The 18169-nt window shown below is 51.9% G+C and overlaps 1 protein-coding gene across 1 annotated transcript; it reads right to left on the minus strand.

Moving 5' to 3' along the window:
- Positions 1 to 8648: 8648 nt before the first annotated feature.
- MIND_00680000 (CxC2 domain-containing protein) lies at positions 8649 to 12364 on the minus strand (the record flags this gene model as incomplete). Its single annotated transcript, XM_037363511.1, has 13 exons — positions 8649 to 8999; positions 9051 to 9179; positions 9452 to 9510; positions 9564 to 9751; positions 9806 to 9947; positions 9994 to 10646; positions 10697 to 10707; positions 10760 to 11054; positions 11101 to 11294; positions 11350 to 11749; positions 11802 to 11849; positions 11893 to 12020; positions 12065 to 12364. 13 exons carry the CDS (start codon positions 12362 to 12364, stop codon positions 8649 to 8651), a joined length of 2898 nt encoding a protein of 965 aa, XP_037219155.1.
- Positions 12365 to 18169: the final 5805 nt, after the last annotated feature.

Genomic DNA, 18169 nt, shown 5'->3' on the forward strand with positions numbered 1-18169 from the left:
TAACCGCCAGACACCGTTAGGCAAATCTCTTAACGAGATAATCGCAATCTATTGTCGAGTTGTTCGGTGGGACGGTTGCGGGTTAAGGTCGCCGCGATTTGCAGCCAAGCCCTCGTTTCCACTAAGTCATGTTTCCCGTTTAACCGCACCTCCACATGTCCTTGTCCTTGCGTAAGTTCCGAAACCGCGTTCCAATACTGTCAGGGACTGATCCGTTCGAAGCCTGGTTGAACCTTCATCGGAGCGTTCTGAGTTCGAGTCCCAGCGCGTGCCAGACCGAATATGCCTTTTAGTTTACACTCCCTTTTGGTATATATAAAGGATTGGATGGATCCTCTATGTTGGTTGGGCTCTGCTGTTGTTTTGGTTATTGTAAGGGTCGTTCTGAACGGCCAGTTGCTATCAACAACGGTCGAGTCGAAACGCCTCCTCGCAGATATCTCCCTAACTGGCCATTCGGGACTCATGCCAGTTTCTAGACGTGCGCTGTACCCATGAAACGAACAAAAACAGTGGTTTTCTATGTGTGTTCCAAAATGCGGCTTATCAGCGGAGCCCCCGAAAGCGTCCGCAGGGTGGTCCCTTTGATGAGCTTCGCCCGTACCAAGGCTTCGTATTGGCGGAAAGCCCGAGTGCGCCAGCCCAGATAGTCACGGAGGTCTGGGGGGTCGTTCGAGGACGTGATGCCATTGTTGATCAGGGGGTCAAGTCCATGGCGGTACTTGGTCACCTTAACCAACGCGTCTTCGAATCCGGCGAGGTCCATTAGGTCCTCGAAGTCGTCGGTGTATCCGTAGACGTCCCGCGTTCCCATATGATAACCCGCGCTTTCCAACTTGGCGAGCGCGAGGTCTTGCTCGTTCTCCTCAACGAACCGAAGGCGAAACTCGGAGAGGAATAGGTTCCACCGAGGGAAGGGGAACGGGGTTTTGCTTCCATGACGCTCTGCCCACTGTTGGGCAGGTCCCTCCGCCATATAGGACATGGCGTAGCGGACGGCCCCTTTTCTTCGCTCGGCTCTCCGTTGACCACGAAGGCCTCCGGGGCAAGCCGGGCGTAAGTCTTGACCGCGTATAGGAAGGCGCGGCCGCGTTTGCGATCTCCGTTAAACACAAAGGGGGGTTTGGCCGTAAGACCAGTTTTGAGGCGACAGTAATGTCACCAAATAACGCATCCTCGTCGGGGGCATTCGGAGATGCCGGCGGTTCGGGGAGCTGCCGAAGGTGGTGCGGCAGCGGAAGCCTGGGAAGCAAGGTGGGTGAGGATATTGGTGAGGTTGTCTAGTTTCGCCTCAAGTGTCCGTCCATGCGCGTCAGCATCCAGAGCAGCTCCAGTAGACATAGCGGGCGTAAGGACGACAAGAGCAGAGGAGGAGGGGTCAAGTGGCAGGGGCGGTGAAGAGGGGGGTACGGACTCGTACTCCGAGCCTGAATCAGCGCCAAACCTGGCAATCTTGACCGGTTAATCCCGTAGAGAGTTTCTTCTGCTGTAAGGGCAACCCTGGAGACTCCGACGAAAGCCTAGCAGGGGAGGATCCAAAGCGTGAATAAAAGCTACGGAAATACACGGAGGGACCGACCTAGCAGGGGAGGATCCACAGAGAAGAAACTCTAAGGGTCCGCCTGCTAGGGCGCCAACTATATACTGGTCGTCCGTAACTGCCGACGTAGAGCGCAGAAGGCCTGAGCGGTGTCGCAGGCTCTGTCCCAAGGTGATTGTTGGGAGGGTCTTGATGGATCGGTGATTGTGCGGGCGAAGGAGGCCGTGGACGATGGTCGGGGTGGGTCGGAGCGTCCGAGGGGGCGCCGGTCGGATGCACCTCGGATGCGTTCGGAGGGTCCGAAGGAGGCCGAAGCGGGGGGTTCCCCTGACACTAGGTCGCAACTCTTGCGACTTGCAAGTGCCGCTTTTACTCGAGTCAAAGTCGACCGAGCAATCAACACTGCTTCTCGGAATGCCCAAACCTTGCCGCCTGAACTCGACTGCACTTGTTGCCTCAAACTTAGCCCTGCGAATCAAGAAACGGCCAACACCAAGACCCGAGCCCTAACTGCTGGGCGACGCCAGCCAGGCCAGCACAAACCCTATAAGGTATGTTATTATTTTGCGCCTTTTCCAATTTTGATGAGGAAACTCACCATTCATTCAGCTTGCGAATGTTGCCCGGCTCCCTCAACGGCCAGCAAAAGCTCACAAAGCATGGGTCACACCCAGCCGGCTTGGCCTTTACTCGTGCACGCGCAACTCAAGACTACTGCCTGCCGCGCTTCCAAGTCTCTGCGGCACAAGTGTTTTCAGGGCAACTGTTAACTCGGCAGTATGTTATGCTGTCGTTTTGAAGGAAACTTATCCTTAATTTCAAAATATTGCCCAGCGTTACCTTCGTCAAAACCAGTGGCCACGCAAAGGGCAAAGCCTCAGCCACGGCCGGCTGTCTTTGCCTTCCTCCGCCGCGTGCAACTCGCGACTGCCAGTGAACGACTAGATACGGACTACTTGGACGGCACAAGCCCTGGCCCACGATATCCCAAAGCAACACATTGTGCCGAAGACAATAAGGGATTGGTTTGGCTGCGAAGGTGAGGCTAACACGTAGTTTCCGACAAGTCAGCTGACTAATTATAAGAAAGGAAAGCTTACCTGATATTGCGGCGCCAATGTTCCCAAACAAGTGTCCCGCTCGTTGTTGATTATATAGCCGTCGCGGCGCTCGTATCGGAGAGAATAGAGAGAGAGGCGGCACGCGCGAGAGGGAAGGTCGAGAAGATATGTGTATGCCCCGCTTGCGCCGAGCTCCTGGGAGATGGTGTGTTTTGTAGCCTGACTTAGGTCGATGCGAGGGAAATCGGGACGATGGCGCTCCAATAGCCACCAGCACTGCCCGCAAAACCACCGTCAGTGCCAACGAAAGGAGTCGCAGCCAGCAAAACAAACTCACCCGGAAAGGGACAGCGACGACGGACAGCAGCAGCACTGGTGAAAGAGTCAGCTGTGCAAGCTTGAAGCAGTACAAGTTGAAATACACACCAGACCGCGACTCCACATGAAGGAAATTTTCAGGCTGCACGTGCGTGACACGATTGGCGATCGACCTCTACCCTCGACCACCATGGCGTGTTCCGCTCCGCTGGTGACCCAGTATATCAGTGGCAACAACTCCTCAGCACGGAAATCGAGACAGCGACATGCGGCAGCTCACCAATGAGCGAATGACTCTCCTCTCCCTTCCGGGCTTGGCGCGGAGTCCCCAACCCAAGTCAAACAGCCGCGTGCACGCTGCCTTCCACCAGCTTTAAAGTCTACGTGAGCAAAAACCACGACAAATTTACATGCCGCTTGCTCGCGGGCCGGAATCCCGTCTTTTGCAGGCGCTCGGTCGGCACAGCCTCTGACTCGCGGCAACAAAAACTATCTTCCACCCCCAATACATTCGGCTGCCAACTCGGATGCACCTGCTCCGTGAAGCGGCAACGCGGTAGGGGCGATATCTGCCGCGGCTGGTTTTGGGCAAGCTTTGGAGGTGCATACCTTGGTCTTGGTCGTGCCGAATGCCGCGGAAAAGGAGTTTGCAGCCAGGAAAAACGAAGGCTGGTGCGATGAGGTCAGCCGGTATCTGACGCGTTTAATGGGTACAAACTCATGTTTTTGCCAAGGAACGACCCGGGCGGCAACCCAGAATTTGTGATAAGCCGCAGTCTGGGACAGACCAGGAAACGACTATTTTTGTTGATTTCGTTGCTCAGCGCACGTCTCAGAGTTGACATGAGTCCCGAATGGTCAACTAGGGAGTTACCTGTACAAGAACCAGTCAAAATCCAGTCAGAATCTATCAAATCGCTCTCAGTGATTCCAAAATCTTGACTAGGAAAAGTTCGCAGAGCCCGTTTCTCGCTAGAATCTATCCAATTCTATGCAAAATACCCAAAGGGAGTGTATTCTAAAAGGCATATTCGGTTTGGCGCTCAGTGGAGACTCGAGATCGACTTCTCCTAGATAAGGGACACCCCTATCTCTGTTGGTATCGATGACTGACATCATTACCTGTGATCAACGGCGACTCTAAAACACTGTCGAGGAACTGATCATCTGAACATTGGAAATGCGCCAGGAGAGTTGGGACAACCACCGCTGAGGCCATACGCACAAGATACGAGTTATGGGTGTCAATCGAAAGCTGGGAAGCAGAGCTATCCACTTATCCTACTCAAGATCGAGGGATACTTCACAAACAAAACTAGATGGTCGCGAACACGGAAGATTTACACAGGTCATTGACACCAATACACGCGATACCAGTCATCTGGACCTGGATTTTTGACTCTGGGCCGTATGGCGAAACGATACCTATACAGCTATGCACATGGACTACTTTTCTTACTCATGATTTTCCCTGATTCTATCAATTTCTGTTTAGTATTTATATCTCTGTTTTGTATTTGGCAGGTTCACGGATTGCCCCGCTTTACTAGGTGCATCTGGGGATCTAGCTCGTCAATCTATCTTGCTAGCTCTTTTGAAATAGTATCATCACGTCGGAAGGATTATTGGTTGAGGGTTTCGGTTGCTGAATACAAGAGTTCCGGTTGCTGTTTATTGGGTTTCGGTTGCTGGTCGGGAGTTTAAGGCAGTTAGTTCCTGACTCGAGACAACTCAGAGGGTTTAAGGCAGTTAGTCCTGATCCAACGAGTATAAACTCTCCGGGCATCGTATTGGCGCTTCTCTATTGCTGAGTTTTGTCAATAGTATGCTTTGGGGCACAACAAATCAACGTTTTTCGCAAGAAACTCGTATCTACCCTACAACCTTACACATCTGTGCCAAGGCTCTGTTCACAGGGGCCTGTACTCGCACAAGGAGTTGACGATTTTTGGGTTTTGTGACTTTTCCTACTCGACATTATACATCTTTCTCTCTACGAAAAGTGGAGTTTTGGTTGTTTTTGTTGGTTTGGTTAGTTAGAGAGCACATTTGCTGTCCCCACTCCGCACTCATCACCGTTCCCAACGACAACGGCCTCCTGCGACCCTCTTCTCGCAAACAGCAGCACATTTGAAGATGTCCGGCTGGAAACGCGCTTAGAGTAGCCAAGGTCAGTGAATTTGCTACCCATTGAAAGCCATAACTTACCTGTCTCTCGTTCAGCAGAAAGCTCAATTGATGCGTTGGCATTCGCAGCTTCCGCGGTCGCCAATGGCGAGCGTTCACTTTTGCAGAGGTGCTGGCGCCGGTGATTCCAATCACAGGCAACGACACCAATACTCACCTTTCTCGCAAGGGGCCCACAAGTCAATTTGACACTTTCCCTGCAAACAAACGACGTCTCGCAGGGCAATCCCGGAAACGCCGCACAGGCCACCTGTAGTTATGCACATTTGACAACTGCACTGAGTGCACTGAGTCAACCTGGTGTCAAATCCACTAGCTCCACTGAGGCCTGAGTGCAGCTAGTGCATTTGTCTTCTGTTCCCCTATAAGACTGATCAAACTTTGATATAACATCAGTATTAATAATTATTATACTTAATAAATGAATGTCAAGTTCCTTTTCTTCAGGCCGAAGACCCGTTATATAATTTGGAAGACTATATATATAGAAATAATTAATAATTCCAATTTGGACAGAAATGATATAGCTGGTTACAATCATCAAAACTTGTGATGGCAATCAAAAATGTTTCCACATTGATGACATTATCTAGATGCCATCAGTTCCATCATCAATTACTATAATAGTAGTCTTAAATAAATAGAATAAGCCTTTAAAGGAATGGGACATATGTGACAAAAAGCCCTGCTCAGTGTATTTGACAACTGTTATGCTAGCTGCAGCTAGTTGCATTTGTAAAAATATAACGGCTACGGTACCTACCACCACATGTTTCCAATGACATAGAGAAAGTGGTCGCTCCAATCCCTCCTTCCTCTGCAGGCCATGCTTCCTCGAATAACGAGACGGATGATAGGCCGAACAAACGAGACGAGCCGGAGGACTCAGTTCCAACCGATAACATGGGCACAGTTGTTCCATTCATCATTGAAAAACCCGCTGACTGCGCACCATGGCTGGAGCAATACATCGTGGAGTTCTGCGGCGCGGATTTGGGGGACACGTACCGTCGGACAGTAGTCGCACTGGTTAAACTCGAGCAAGCATATGGCTATACAAACAATGGGGAAAACTCCCGTTGAAGCTAAGACCAAATGAATTCAAGGCCTGGTTCTGGTTTGGTCGACAATGGGGCACGCAACGCAAGGAGCTTCGGTTTAGCGACGATATCCCTGGGTTTGTGCAATGTTGGTGGGCCTGGTGGACTTCAATGCAACCTAGCTGGCGGCGCCTCAAGACGGATGGCTCTGGACGACACGAGCAGACACCCTCCGATGGACGAGTGTGGGGGTCATTGGCGGTGCCGGGGAAAGATGGGTTGCTATTGGTTGTGGCATCGCGAAGCTGGTGGGGGCGAGAGGATGGTGTCTCTCGCTCGAACGAGTGGACGGAGGCAGCTACGGATGTGATTTGGGTGCTCAAATCGATGGCGAAGGACTTGCTAGATACCTAAACGACACTGCGGACTTGAACTTCGTTAAAATAGAATGTTTTTTTATATTTATTTGATACATTGTACATGCGAAAAAATTAATTGAAACTGCGTTTCTACTGTACGACTGACAAAATGCGACTGCAAGCCGCGAAGGACTTGGTCGCAAGAGAGAGAGAAAAGTGACAGGAAATGTTGACTTGGTACAAGATTCCACTTACACTCTGAGGGGGGCTTGAGCCTGCTACGCCCAGGAAAGACTTGACTGGTTGTGCGAAAGTGGTTGTGAAGTATCAATGCGCAGAGACTCCAGACTCTAGCAAGTTGTCGATATAGCCTTGAGAAACAAACAAGTGTACATATACATGGCAACCCGGCTGCAAGCAGAGATCAGTTATTGACTGCCATAGGTAGCTGGGCCTGCCCAGCCGGCAGAGAGGCCAAAGGGGGGGGGTGCTGTGGCTGCTCCAGGGCTGTGGGGGTGGCCAGGATAGAATCAATCAGGTGCTATGGACAGGGCCAAGGATTTTTTGATTTATATTACAGCATGGGCTCCATTGCTAACGTTTTTCAGTTTTTACCAGCGGCAAAACGCGTACATGGCTGGGAACATTCCTTCGCGCCCGACGAAAGCAGTGGTCGCGGCATGTCTCTAGGGAGCCTTCCAAAGCCAGTTTCGAGAATGGCACGGATTTCATTCCCCTTGACGGCAACATTGACGGCGAAAAGCACGCACGAAGGAAGGCCAAGCAGTGGAGCTGTTCTCGTTCCAAATCACCACCCGTGAAGAGAAGGCAAGGCATGGATGGGCAGGAGGACATGCAGGCAGACTGACGAGATGATCGCATAGAGGAAAATAGCAACGAGCGGGAATGGGAATGCGGCAAACGCGGCTACCCCCTGGTTTTCGACTTCCAGGAAGGCTCGGCCTCTAAAAGGCGGAGGGTGGAGCCGTCGGAACGGTTTACACCTTGGATTGACCAGGTGGACTGGAAGAGCTGCAAAAGCCCGGCGGAATTATGCCAATGCTTTCGAATACAGGTGTTGTTCCGGGTCTGCGAGCGGGGAGGTAAGTTTCTTGTCATTCATCTTCCCTCGCGTCCGGCCGAGTTTGCTGTCATTCTTGCAGACTTCGCATTGGGCTTTCAAACCGTGGATGTGGTTCTGCGAGCGGGCTTCTTGAGCCGCTATTCATGGATGCTGACGTCGTTATGCTGCTTCGTCGGGATACCGAAGTCCGATTTTACGGAGGGAGGGCGGTGAGGAGGACGTTTTGGCCGCCAAGGTGCGCGCGTTCCTGCTGTTTATCCTACTCCTCAATGCTGATCTTGTTTATTCATCGAATTCTCACAGAGTTGAGAGGGCGCACGAGCAATTGATGGGAGGGTGGTTTCTCCGAGATGGAGATGTTTGCCCTGGGTCGATTCAGCGAGCTTCTGCCAGCAGAATGGCGTCGTTTTGGCGAGAGAGGGCGGCTGCAGTCGTTGCCAAAGTCATTCCGGCCCCAAAAGTGCAAGTTCTTGCTCTATTTGTCCTTGCTGACCTTGCTTGCAGCTTGCTTGCGACTTGTCACCCTGTAAAGCTCGCACCCGTGGCTGTAGCCTGATTCAATCAGCCCTGGCAGTTGCCACAGTATCAGATTTCAAACAGACTGGCACAGCCAGCGGCCTGGCAAAGCCACACATATTTCAACCATCTGCCTGCCGGCCCTGTGATTGATATTGATTCCTTGTCATTGTGCCGATCCTCTGCCGTTTGTCACCCAAATAGTTTTAACACAACCTTGAATTGGTCCTAAAGTACTGCCTAAACTTGGTGCGGTGCTGGAGCTACAAACAACTCCACTAGCACTGGCTAAGCCACTCCCTCCCTTCACCTAATGTTGACAATTCCTCCAAGCCTGTGACCAGCACCGAGTTAAAGACTCTCGCTGGTTCTTCTGCGAGTCGTTCTTGCTCGTTCGCGGCAAAAGCCCTCGTGATTGTCACGCTTGCGACAGCTGGCACAAGTGATTGGAAACTTGAATAGAATTCAGGACAGCGAGCGATACAACAATGATACCAAGTCGTTAACACAAACAAGCAAGCAAACACAATTCATATGTCCGTCTCAGAGAATCTGCATGTCATTGTCTGTAAGTCCATCGAATGCACCATCCAAAACACCTTCATCCTCCTTGACAACGGCTCGGACCGCATTTGCAAGGGATCTACCCCATTCGGAGTAGAAGCGCTCGGCCATCCGTCGATGAATGTCTACCTGCCGCAATGCATAGGCCCGTAGGCCTGCAGCAACATGCATGTTGACGTCGTCCCGTTGCCTGTCAGCACGAACCTGCCACTGATTCTGCGTCCATCGGAGCGACCGCAGGACTCGCTTCATTTCCTCTCGCAACAATTCGACCTCCTCCTCCCATCGCTGCTTACGAGCGCGAGCTTTTAGACCACTCGACCCGAATTGCTGTAATGTAACCGTTGAGTTAGAAAAGCGGAAATGTTGGGTCCCACTTACAATCATGAACCTCGCTGCCTTTGTTGGACCCATGCCAAATCCAAGAAACCCGGTTCGTAACTCGGCGGGTGTTCGGCTCGCTGCGTGTCTTTCTTGACCCATCTGCTCCATGAAGCCGCTGCGTGGCTGCTGCATCGATCTCAGCTTCAAACCGACAATTGATATCCTCGTCGTTGAGCCTTTTGAACTCAGGCGCAAAACCCGGTCCTTTTAGAGCAACGATGGCGGCTTGATTCGCTCGATAAGCTGCCACGATCCGAGCTATTGCCTCTGCCAATCGCGACATCAACGTCGCCGACCTTGTACGTGCTCGTTGCCCAACCATATGGCGGTCACGAAACCATATCATATGCATTTTGCGCATAGAGGCGAAGTTCGCAGCGTTACGAGGGCATCTGCACATTGCCCACACCGAACTCTGGCTTCTGTTTCGATAACGCGAGAGGTGTAATTGACCGCGCTGCTCGGCCGTAAGATCGGAGGGAAGATATAACTTGATATATTCAGGCTGACATTCGGGCTCGTTCACGTCGCGTTTCGCATCGTCAGCTTCGCGCAGAGTTTCAATGCCAGGCATGTAGGTGAGTTGCAGATGTTGAAACGAGCGCAATTGTTTGAGAAAAGACACTCGGAGCTCTTGAACTTGGCTCGCACGGTCGGCGGTCAAGGTCTTGCTCTTAAGAGTCGCTTGAATCTTCCGTCTAACAGACAGACTTTGAATTAGATCAAACCTTCAATTGAGAAACACCACTCACTGTATGTGTTGCAATTGTAATCCAGCTTTGATGAATGCAACCACAGTCTTCGTCCCCTCCAAGAGCGGTGCATGACCAGCCCGAGCTTCTTCGACTTCAGCCTTCTTAAGCTCGTCCACGATTTGACGTTCACTCGGTCCATCTATGTGAACTCAATCAATGAGTTTCCAATCCACGCAATAACAGACCTTCCTGCCCACCAACTATGACAAATGGGCTAGCGTTCGACGTCGGATCCTTGTACCAGGCATCCATGCGACTTTTCCACTCTTTTCTTTTCTTGCTAGAGATGCTCTTGTCGAACTCCGCGAATTCAATGCCTTGCACTCGTCGTTCAGAGATGGCGACAATCAAGCGCCCGAGCAAGTGTCTTTCCTGGGCGAACATCGTCAGTGCGAAGTTGGAGATTTCATAAATCGGACACTTGCCTAAGTGGATGTTTTTCTCGAAATTCAACTGATCGATGCGATCCTCCAAGACATCTAATCGTGCGCCTTCCCCCATCTCCTTAGTCGCCCAGCTTGCAGGATTGAGGCTTGCCCAAACGCGCTCCATTGCCTCCCCGTCAGTTTTGCCAATTCCCAGGAGATAGGCAAGGGCAAGTTGCGCTCGACATTGAAGCTCATGGGCGCCAGCATGCCAAACTGGAAGGCCAAACTGGATGTCGACGTTTTCGAATTCTGTGGCTAAATTGCTGGTATCCGCATTGCCTTTCCGTATTTTTTCGATGCGTTGGAAAAAGTTCACCATCCATTGGCAAATAATGTCATATGCAAACCCATAGCTGAGTAACTTCTCCATCCAGAGTGTGCAGGCGACAATCCAGTCCACATTCGCATATCTAGGGAAGATCAGACAAATAAACAGCTGTGATAAGATGAATACTTGTACCTTTCGCCCTTCTGAAGATCGCCGAGTCCTCTTCGGGCGCACTAGACCATGTCGAGAACAGACACAGCCCGCTACCCCGGAGACACGAAGACCAGTCGTGAGACGTGTCTCTTTTTGGAGTAAAGCCGCGAAGGCCACGCAAGAGCTGACCTGAACCTGATTAGTATAATTGTCATTAACGAGAACACTACTTGCGTCTTTCTCCGCCACATAATTCTTGAGGTGTTCCTTGTAGGCCGTCGACTCCACGAAATAGCCCAGTCCTGGTCCTAGAGACGGGTCGTCACGTTCGTTGGCACGCAGGCGATTCTTCAAACGGAAGTTTGCGTCGATAGAAAGCATGAGCTTATACAGGTATCTGAGAGACGTGAGTTTGTAGATGTGGAGTTCACAGCAAAACAGACTTGTTTTGCTCTTTCACATTTTGCCAGCCTTCCGGCAAATTGCGACCTTCGTCTGGACAAGCCCAACAAAGGACGGCTAGCCCTCCGGGCTTCGTTGACACCATCCCGCCAGGCTCGTGAGCTCTCCCTGCCCGTTTCATGCGTTTTAAGAAGTCGTACTGCCTAGCCATACGACCAAAAGCCTTGTATCGATCCTGTAAGTTATGCCATCTCAGAAAACAGCAACCATGCAATCACTAAGCAACTCACAGGTGTATCCTCGGTCTGAGTTGGGTCTTGTTGCCTCTCTAATGCACAGATAAAATCGTGTGTGGTGACGTTGCCAAGAGCCCGCAGCAACCGGAAGTGCTCAAGCACCGCAAAGGTCGCACAGGTCGCAGGACTGACCACCGTCGCCGGATACCAACAGTTGCGAAGTAATTGCTCCACAGTGTCGGTGCCATTGGTGTTGTTGCAATCACAATATTGAACGTCCACGTTGTAGATGCCGTTCATGTCGATAACCACCATGGCTCGTCTGGCGCCAGGGAATGGGCAAACATCTCCATCGTGGCCCAGTTGATGCAATTCTCCGAGGCCATTGACGCCCTCACCGCTAGTTTTGCGGTGATAGAGGGAAACTTCGGGTCCAGAACTGTCCGGTCCATTCCTGAAGGAAGCCGTCAATAAAAGTGAAGGATAGAAAGTGTAATGTAGCTTACTTGCAACGTATGGAGGGGACGCCGAGCATGCTCTTTTTTGACACAACCCTCACAAAGAATGTGGTCGCCGCATTGTTGACAGCGAAAGAACCGATGGTCGGTCTCAGTTATGGGGGCTAAACACAGCTTGCAGTGAGCTCGGCCGCCCAAACCGTCGTGCCGGGCGAGCTCTTCTAAGAATACTGGGGCAATGCGCTTCCACATGAGCATTGGATCATCCTGAGACAGATGAGTGTGTATTATAAGCATTTTTTTTCACGCACAGAATTGTACCGCTTTCGTTTGGTCAGTTCTTCATCAAGAATAACGTCGAAGGAAGATATGGTGGACGCTATGGCGTCAAGCTCCTCTGCGTCGTCTTCAGGAAAGGGCATCCAGCCCTGGAGTTGCGGGTCGGCTTCTTCAACCTTGTGGGTGCGAGGACGCTTTCGAGGCGACAAATTCAGACCAGCTAAGGTTCCCCTTCGTCCATCGACAGACAGTGTGATTTGCTCATCTTGGGGCTCCAAATCGATATTGTCGTCGAAGTAGACATGCCGCTGAGCGCGAGTCAGAGGCGCCATGAAGAGTTTTCAGAGAAGAGAAGAAGAATTGATGATTTGATCGGGCCGACAGACGAGTTTGTCATATCGGATTGCAAATCCCACTGAAAACATGAAAAGTTTTGTATTTTGTACGAAGAACGCCAATGAAACTAGAGAATAGCGATTTTTGTGTATCTAATCCTCAACAGGGCCAGTCAGCCGGCCACTGCGCAGGGCTAAGAAATCTGTAGAGGTAAATCGCTCCCCCACTTGAAGGTCAGTATCGTCCTTGTTCTGGCTGAGGGGAAGGGGTCCATCGAGATATGCCTTGATTGCTGCGTCGCCTTCGCTCGACGAAAGTTGAGAAAAGTTGGGAAGGGCCAGAGTTGGAAGACGTCTGGTCACCCGAGACGCGCGAAATTGCGATGAAGGAGGTTCTGGGCTCGCAGGCAAGGTATAACCCGAAAAGTTACGGAGTATTTTCTGCGGCAGGGGTCGTTTGAGTCTGGGTGAACCTGGAGATGCGCGAAAATTCTTGTTGTCCTTTCGCCTGGACAGATGCTGGCAGACTGGCCACATCGAAGCGGCCGACACACGCGAACTGGTAGCATTTGCGCGGGTAGGCGAAAGACCCGGGATGGGGCGGACGCGGCCCTCAGCCTCAGCTCTTCGAGTCAAAATTTCCGTATCTGCCTCCACGGCGATGAGTTGCCTCAACACAACGGGGTCTTGGTCAGTCGAGTAAAACGACTCTACAAATGATCCAGTAAGCGAATGAAGGCTAAAGCCGATTTGAAAACATACGCAAGCTGAGACCTAGTTGCGCTTGCAGAGCACGAGTTTCGGTGGTGTCGTTGAAAAAGTCGATGAAGGCCTCAGCCTCCGACTCGGAGGCTGTTAGAGTCCCAGAGTCCTCCGAGTCCGAATCCCCCGCAGATGGTCGTGGGTGGATTCGTCGCGTCAGAAGGAGGGCTGACCGGCGAGTCAAGACTTGCGCATTCAAGGTCGCCGCTCACTACTCGGCGGCGTTGGTAGGGGCGGCGTGGGGCTATGGGCGAACAGATATCAGCCGTCATTCAAGTTAGATGTGTGCCAGTGCATTGCTCACATTGGTCAGGGGATCGCCGTCGTGTGCGTCGTGCTGAGTCGAAAGGGTGAGTAAGTACTGAGAGCTAGGTAGAATAGAGGACACGAACAACGGGGCGTGGTCACTGGAAGCGGCGAAGGAGACTTGGACATTTGTTTGGGCGCGTAAGTTTTGGGGCCGCGTTTCTGTTGGGGCGACGAAAAAGCAGATGGCGTGGTTCGGGTTTAAGTGAAAGTCTGTGAACCCGATGCAATCGCCTCATGTGACTGCGTTGTCAGTACGATCGCCGTTGGCGAAGAAAAAAAGGGCCTGAATTTGCCGTACTCGCTTGGGGACTTATCGCCAAATGACGCATCTTGAAAACTGCATGCATGTTGCCAAGTGGGTCTACTAGTCTCGTACTCGTAGCCATCAACCTGTCGTTTTTTCAAGTTGGCCGTCACGGTGACGCTCGCAGCTCCTTCACTCGATGGCTAAGACGGCTAGGAACAAGAACTTATTTGGTGCGCACCGCAATAGCTGTTAGACGAACGCACAATTTTTTTTTCGCAGTTCCGCATTTCCGGCCTCCGGGTGCCAGGGAAATCCCCCATGGTCAAGCGCTTTTTGGTTACACGCCTCCTGGCGTGCATCAGCAGTTCACTGCAAGGACGCCCATGCCGACCGAAGAAAACCTTTACCGCAGCAAAACGCGTCCCCCGTCCATGGACAACGTCGTGGCAGACACCGAGGACTTGTGTGGCCTTTGCCATCGGCTCTTCTCCTCGCCCGTCCAGTGTGTCGCTTCCTTCCTTCAAGTGCTCAAATCCCCGACCATGTTGACCACTCTCCAGACTACATCACATCCCACTGGATTTCCGTTGGGTCGACGACCCGTGCGGCCATAGCTTCTGCTGTGTCTGCCTCTCGTTATGGCTGATCGAGAACCACGACTGCCCCACCTGTCATCAGCGAATCCACCATCGGCCTGTTCCCAATCGTCGCCTCCAGTGGGAAATCCGACGCAAGTACTGCCAGCAGTGGTACGATGCGAGCACAGTCGATATGCGATTCAGAGGTTTTCATTTTCCAGCCGAATTCCGTTTAGTTCGCTTGTACCCCGGGACGAATCGTAGACTGTTGCCAATCTAATATACTGATTGCTGGCCTTGCTTTCTTGCCCGTTTGTTTGCTTCTTACAGACCGATGGCCGGGCGCGTGCCTGTTTGTGACCACGTTATCGATTCCTTGAAGTTTGCCACTGACAACAACTTACAAAGCTCAAGCATGTCCGACTTGACCCACGACTCGGAGCAGGCGGCCACCGCCCTTCAGGCGCAATTAGCAGATGCGCAGCTTGAAGTTCAGAGACTCCAGTCTCAGGTTGCCAATATCGAAGGCATCCAGCTCGTCCCACTACACAAGAAAATTAGAAGTATGGCCTTTCTTTTCAGCAACATTCAAAGACGAATTGACCATTTTGAAAGCTCATGCAAACGGGCTCTTCTTCGCCATTTTTCGGGGCCGAAAGATTGGGGTGGCTGAGGGCTTGTGAGTGCAGCTAGATAAAAGATAGGAACTCCGACTCCAATTGACCGTTTGCTACAAAGCTCCGCCCTCCACCAAGCCGTCTGGGGCTTTCCGGGCATGATTTACAGGTCGTACACCGATCTTGATATGGCTCTCAAGGCGTTGTCCCACGCAGAAATGCTTGGGCTGACTTCCAGCAAGACGATAGCGCCAGGAGAGTTGCATTTACCCATCTCGATGACGCCACTCCCTGTCAACATCGAGGACCTGGATGCCGAACCAAGCCTCTGCCCTGGAGAGTCATGGTATGTTTGCATTGAAGGTATCCGACCAGGCGTATATGCAACATGGTGAGATCTATTGTCAGTCCCAGACGTCGAAGGACACTGATAGCGAACTCAGGATCGAGTCTGCTGCCAACTGGCATGGGATTGAGGGCGGTAGACATAGACAAGCGCAATCGTTTGAAGATGCTCTGGAGATCCTTGCGCGTGCCAGAAAGGATGGGGAGTTGCGGGTATCGAGGGTTGCTTCGACACAACCAGTAGGCAGAACCATTAAATCAGACCCCCTGTTGGGTTGGGTGTACGTTTAACGTGGTAATGGTATGTATTGAATCCAATCTTCAACTTGAAAGTACATCAAGGTTTGCCCTCACTGGCACTCAACTCCTATCGCTGAGGAAAATAAGGTGTGGGGCTGGCATTGCTCTTGCTTGGAATATGTCGTTTACACGCACTTGTATCGTGCCATTCTCTGACGATTCACGATAATATCTCGGTGTCTACATTGGAGCTCGTCAATTCTGTCCCAGGAAAGAAAATGCGGGAAGACATACGTTTGTCGATAGCGACGGCTTGCCTCTCGACTGCGCCTTCTTCTTCTCTCGTCCTCCGAGGCATCCTTCTGTATCAAACGGTCCCTAGTGGCCAGAGGGTTTGATGTCAATGGCGCCAGGAGCTTCGTGGCTTGGCTTACCGCTGCATCCGCTCTCGTGCTTTTTTCCTCAGCACTAGGCGATTTCTGTAGGGCCAAGGCACTCATATCAGTAATAAAGGACTGTGCTTAGTTCACTGACTTCGTGCGATACTTAGCGCAAGCTTCTCGTCGAGCCACCAATGCAGAGTTGCTTTGGAAAGTTGAAGTCATCGTGGCACAAGTGGCAGTGTACAAACACGGGCCGTGACAGTATGAAGTCAACGAGAAGTGCACAGATTTCATTCAGTGAACTCATTACACAAGCACCGTCGATATGTAACTTCGTAAGGTTCTCCAGTTCGCGTGGTGAATGTTGTAATGGCGGGTTCGCTGGGGTGAGGACAGACTTCGCCCTGGATAGGCTCGCTGTGTCCAAGCTGGTAAACGTAACCGATAGAGCTCATAAGCTCGCGCCGCCAAACAGTCCCATCCCAACGCTACCCAAAAACATTTAGGAATCCAATCAAAACGGCAAATTGGAGGGCTAACCTCGATATATGGGCACACCGCGCGACGAGCATGGTCTATTTTGAAGCAATCCGCGCAGCCATAGAGGCCCGTCCGACAGTAAGGAGTGCAGCAACGATATAGTGGACCATTCGAAGAGTAGCACCAAGTACAATGAAACGGGCCGCCCAGTCGGACTTCGCGGCGCAACTCACGACGTCGAGCGAGGTAAAAACGTGGGTTGAACATAAGTTGACGAAGAGATGAATCTGAAGGTCGGGGAGGCGACGAGTCTGACGATGCCGCTTGCCCAGCTTGAGAACGTAGAACTCGATCGGAGGAAGGAGTTCCTGGGTTGGATGTAGTAACTTGGCGTCGCCGGCGGGAGGGTGAAGGGCGAATGGGAGAAGAAGCGGTAGAAATATTGTTGTTGTCTGCGCCATTGCCACGGGAGCGCAAGAGGCGATTCCGCTGGTTTCGGCGGACCGGCGAATAGAGCATAACTCGACGAGCCTGCCAGTGAGCGGCGGCGAGGACTTCAAGTTGAAGTGTCTTGAAATCCGTTGCTGATTATATGGAAGTGCAACCTAGCCAGACTGGCGCATTACAGCGGCTTGTAAGAGTTGAAACACTCTTGAATCTAGATAACCCTGTCGCATTGGTGACAACTGGAAGGTTGGCACACTGGCGCTGAACCATTGTTTTGGGCCAGCAGGGTCGCAAATAAATGTAGCCTAGAGCCTTGGAGGTAAAACTAGGCGGGTTAGCCTGAGATCTTCGTTACGCGGAGGCATGAACCGCTCAAATTGGGCAGATTTTGCCGTAAGATCGCGAACAAATTTCACGCTGAGAAAATGATGAGTTTGGTAACCATGAAATGACTTGGCGATACTTGCAAGTTAACAGCGAGTGCGACAGGCTGCGGACGCGTCGAGCTCCGCGGGATCGCTTTTCCCTGTTTTTTTTTGTTTCATGTGACCCAATTGATTGCTTCTTTCCGCCATCTCCACCACAAGCCACTCAAATGCGGCCACAAGCCACTCAAATGCGGTTATGAAAATTGGCAATGTCACTGTGGACCCGGACACAGTAACCAAAAAGGTACCAAAATGCATCGCGGTCAAGGCTAGCGAATGCCGTTACTGCCCTTCAATGGTGCACAAAAGGCCACAGCAACGATTGCACGACCTCGCTTTCTCCCAAGTCGCACTTCTCCGTGGTGCCAGGGCCATATTTGCCTGGTCCGACTCGTCGCACAGCTTCAACTTCTCTCCCCCGGCTCCATGGCATCTTTATCGGTCGACGTCTCAGCGGACACCTCCAATTCCAGTATGTCTGCGCTGCTCAATCTCAGGCTCCGCGTTACTAACTAACTATGTTTCCACAGTGCCAGCCGAATCAGGGCAGCGAAGACGGCCGCGTGCGGAGAGCGCCGCAAGCGAACTTTCAGGTAATCTCTCGTTCCACTGGCAATGACTGCTTCCAAGCTAAATGACACGGGCAGCGGCTCTGCGACCTACTCGACGCGCACGAACAGCCGCGACTATTGTCAACACCGTGGTTAACGTCAGTGTTACCTCCTCTCCGCCCATCGCTGTTCTGCCAGTCGAGGACTCTCAGACTGCAAGTTCTGTCTCCTCAGGAGAACTTTCCGACGCATCCAACACCACTGGCACTGCCGACAGCCCGCCGCCCTTCCTATTGGACGACGAGCGCGAGCAACTTGACCAACGCGCTCAGGCGCTGCTGAACATGGAGCGTTTCAGAGAGCTCCGTCGACAGCGGTTTCTTAATCGCAGAGCGGAGGGTCATCGCGCACTCAG

This window comes from Mycena indigotica, assembly GCF_014461135.1.
Source record: "Mycena indigotica strain 171206Taipei chromosome Unknown Mind.scaff0006, whole genome shotgun sequence".
NCBI lineage: Eukaryota > Fungi > Basidiomycota > Agaricomycetes > Agaricales > Mycenaceae > Mycena > Mycena indigotica.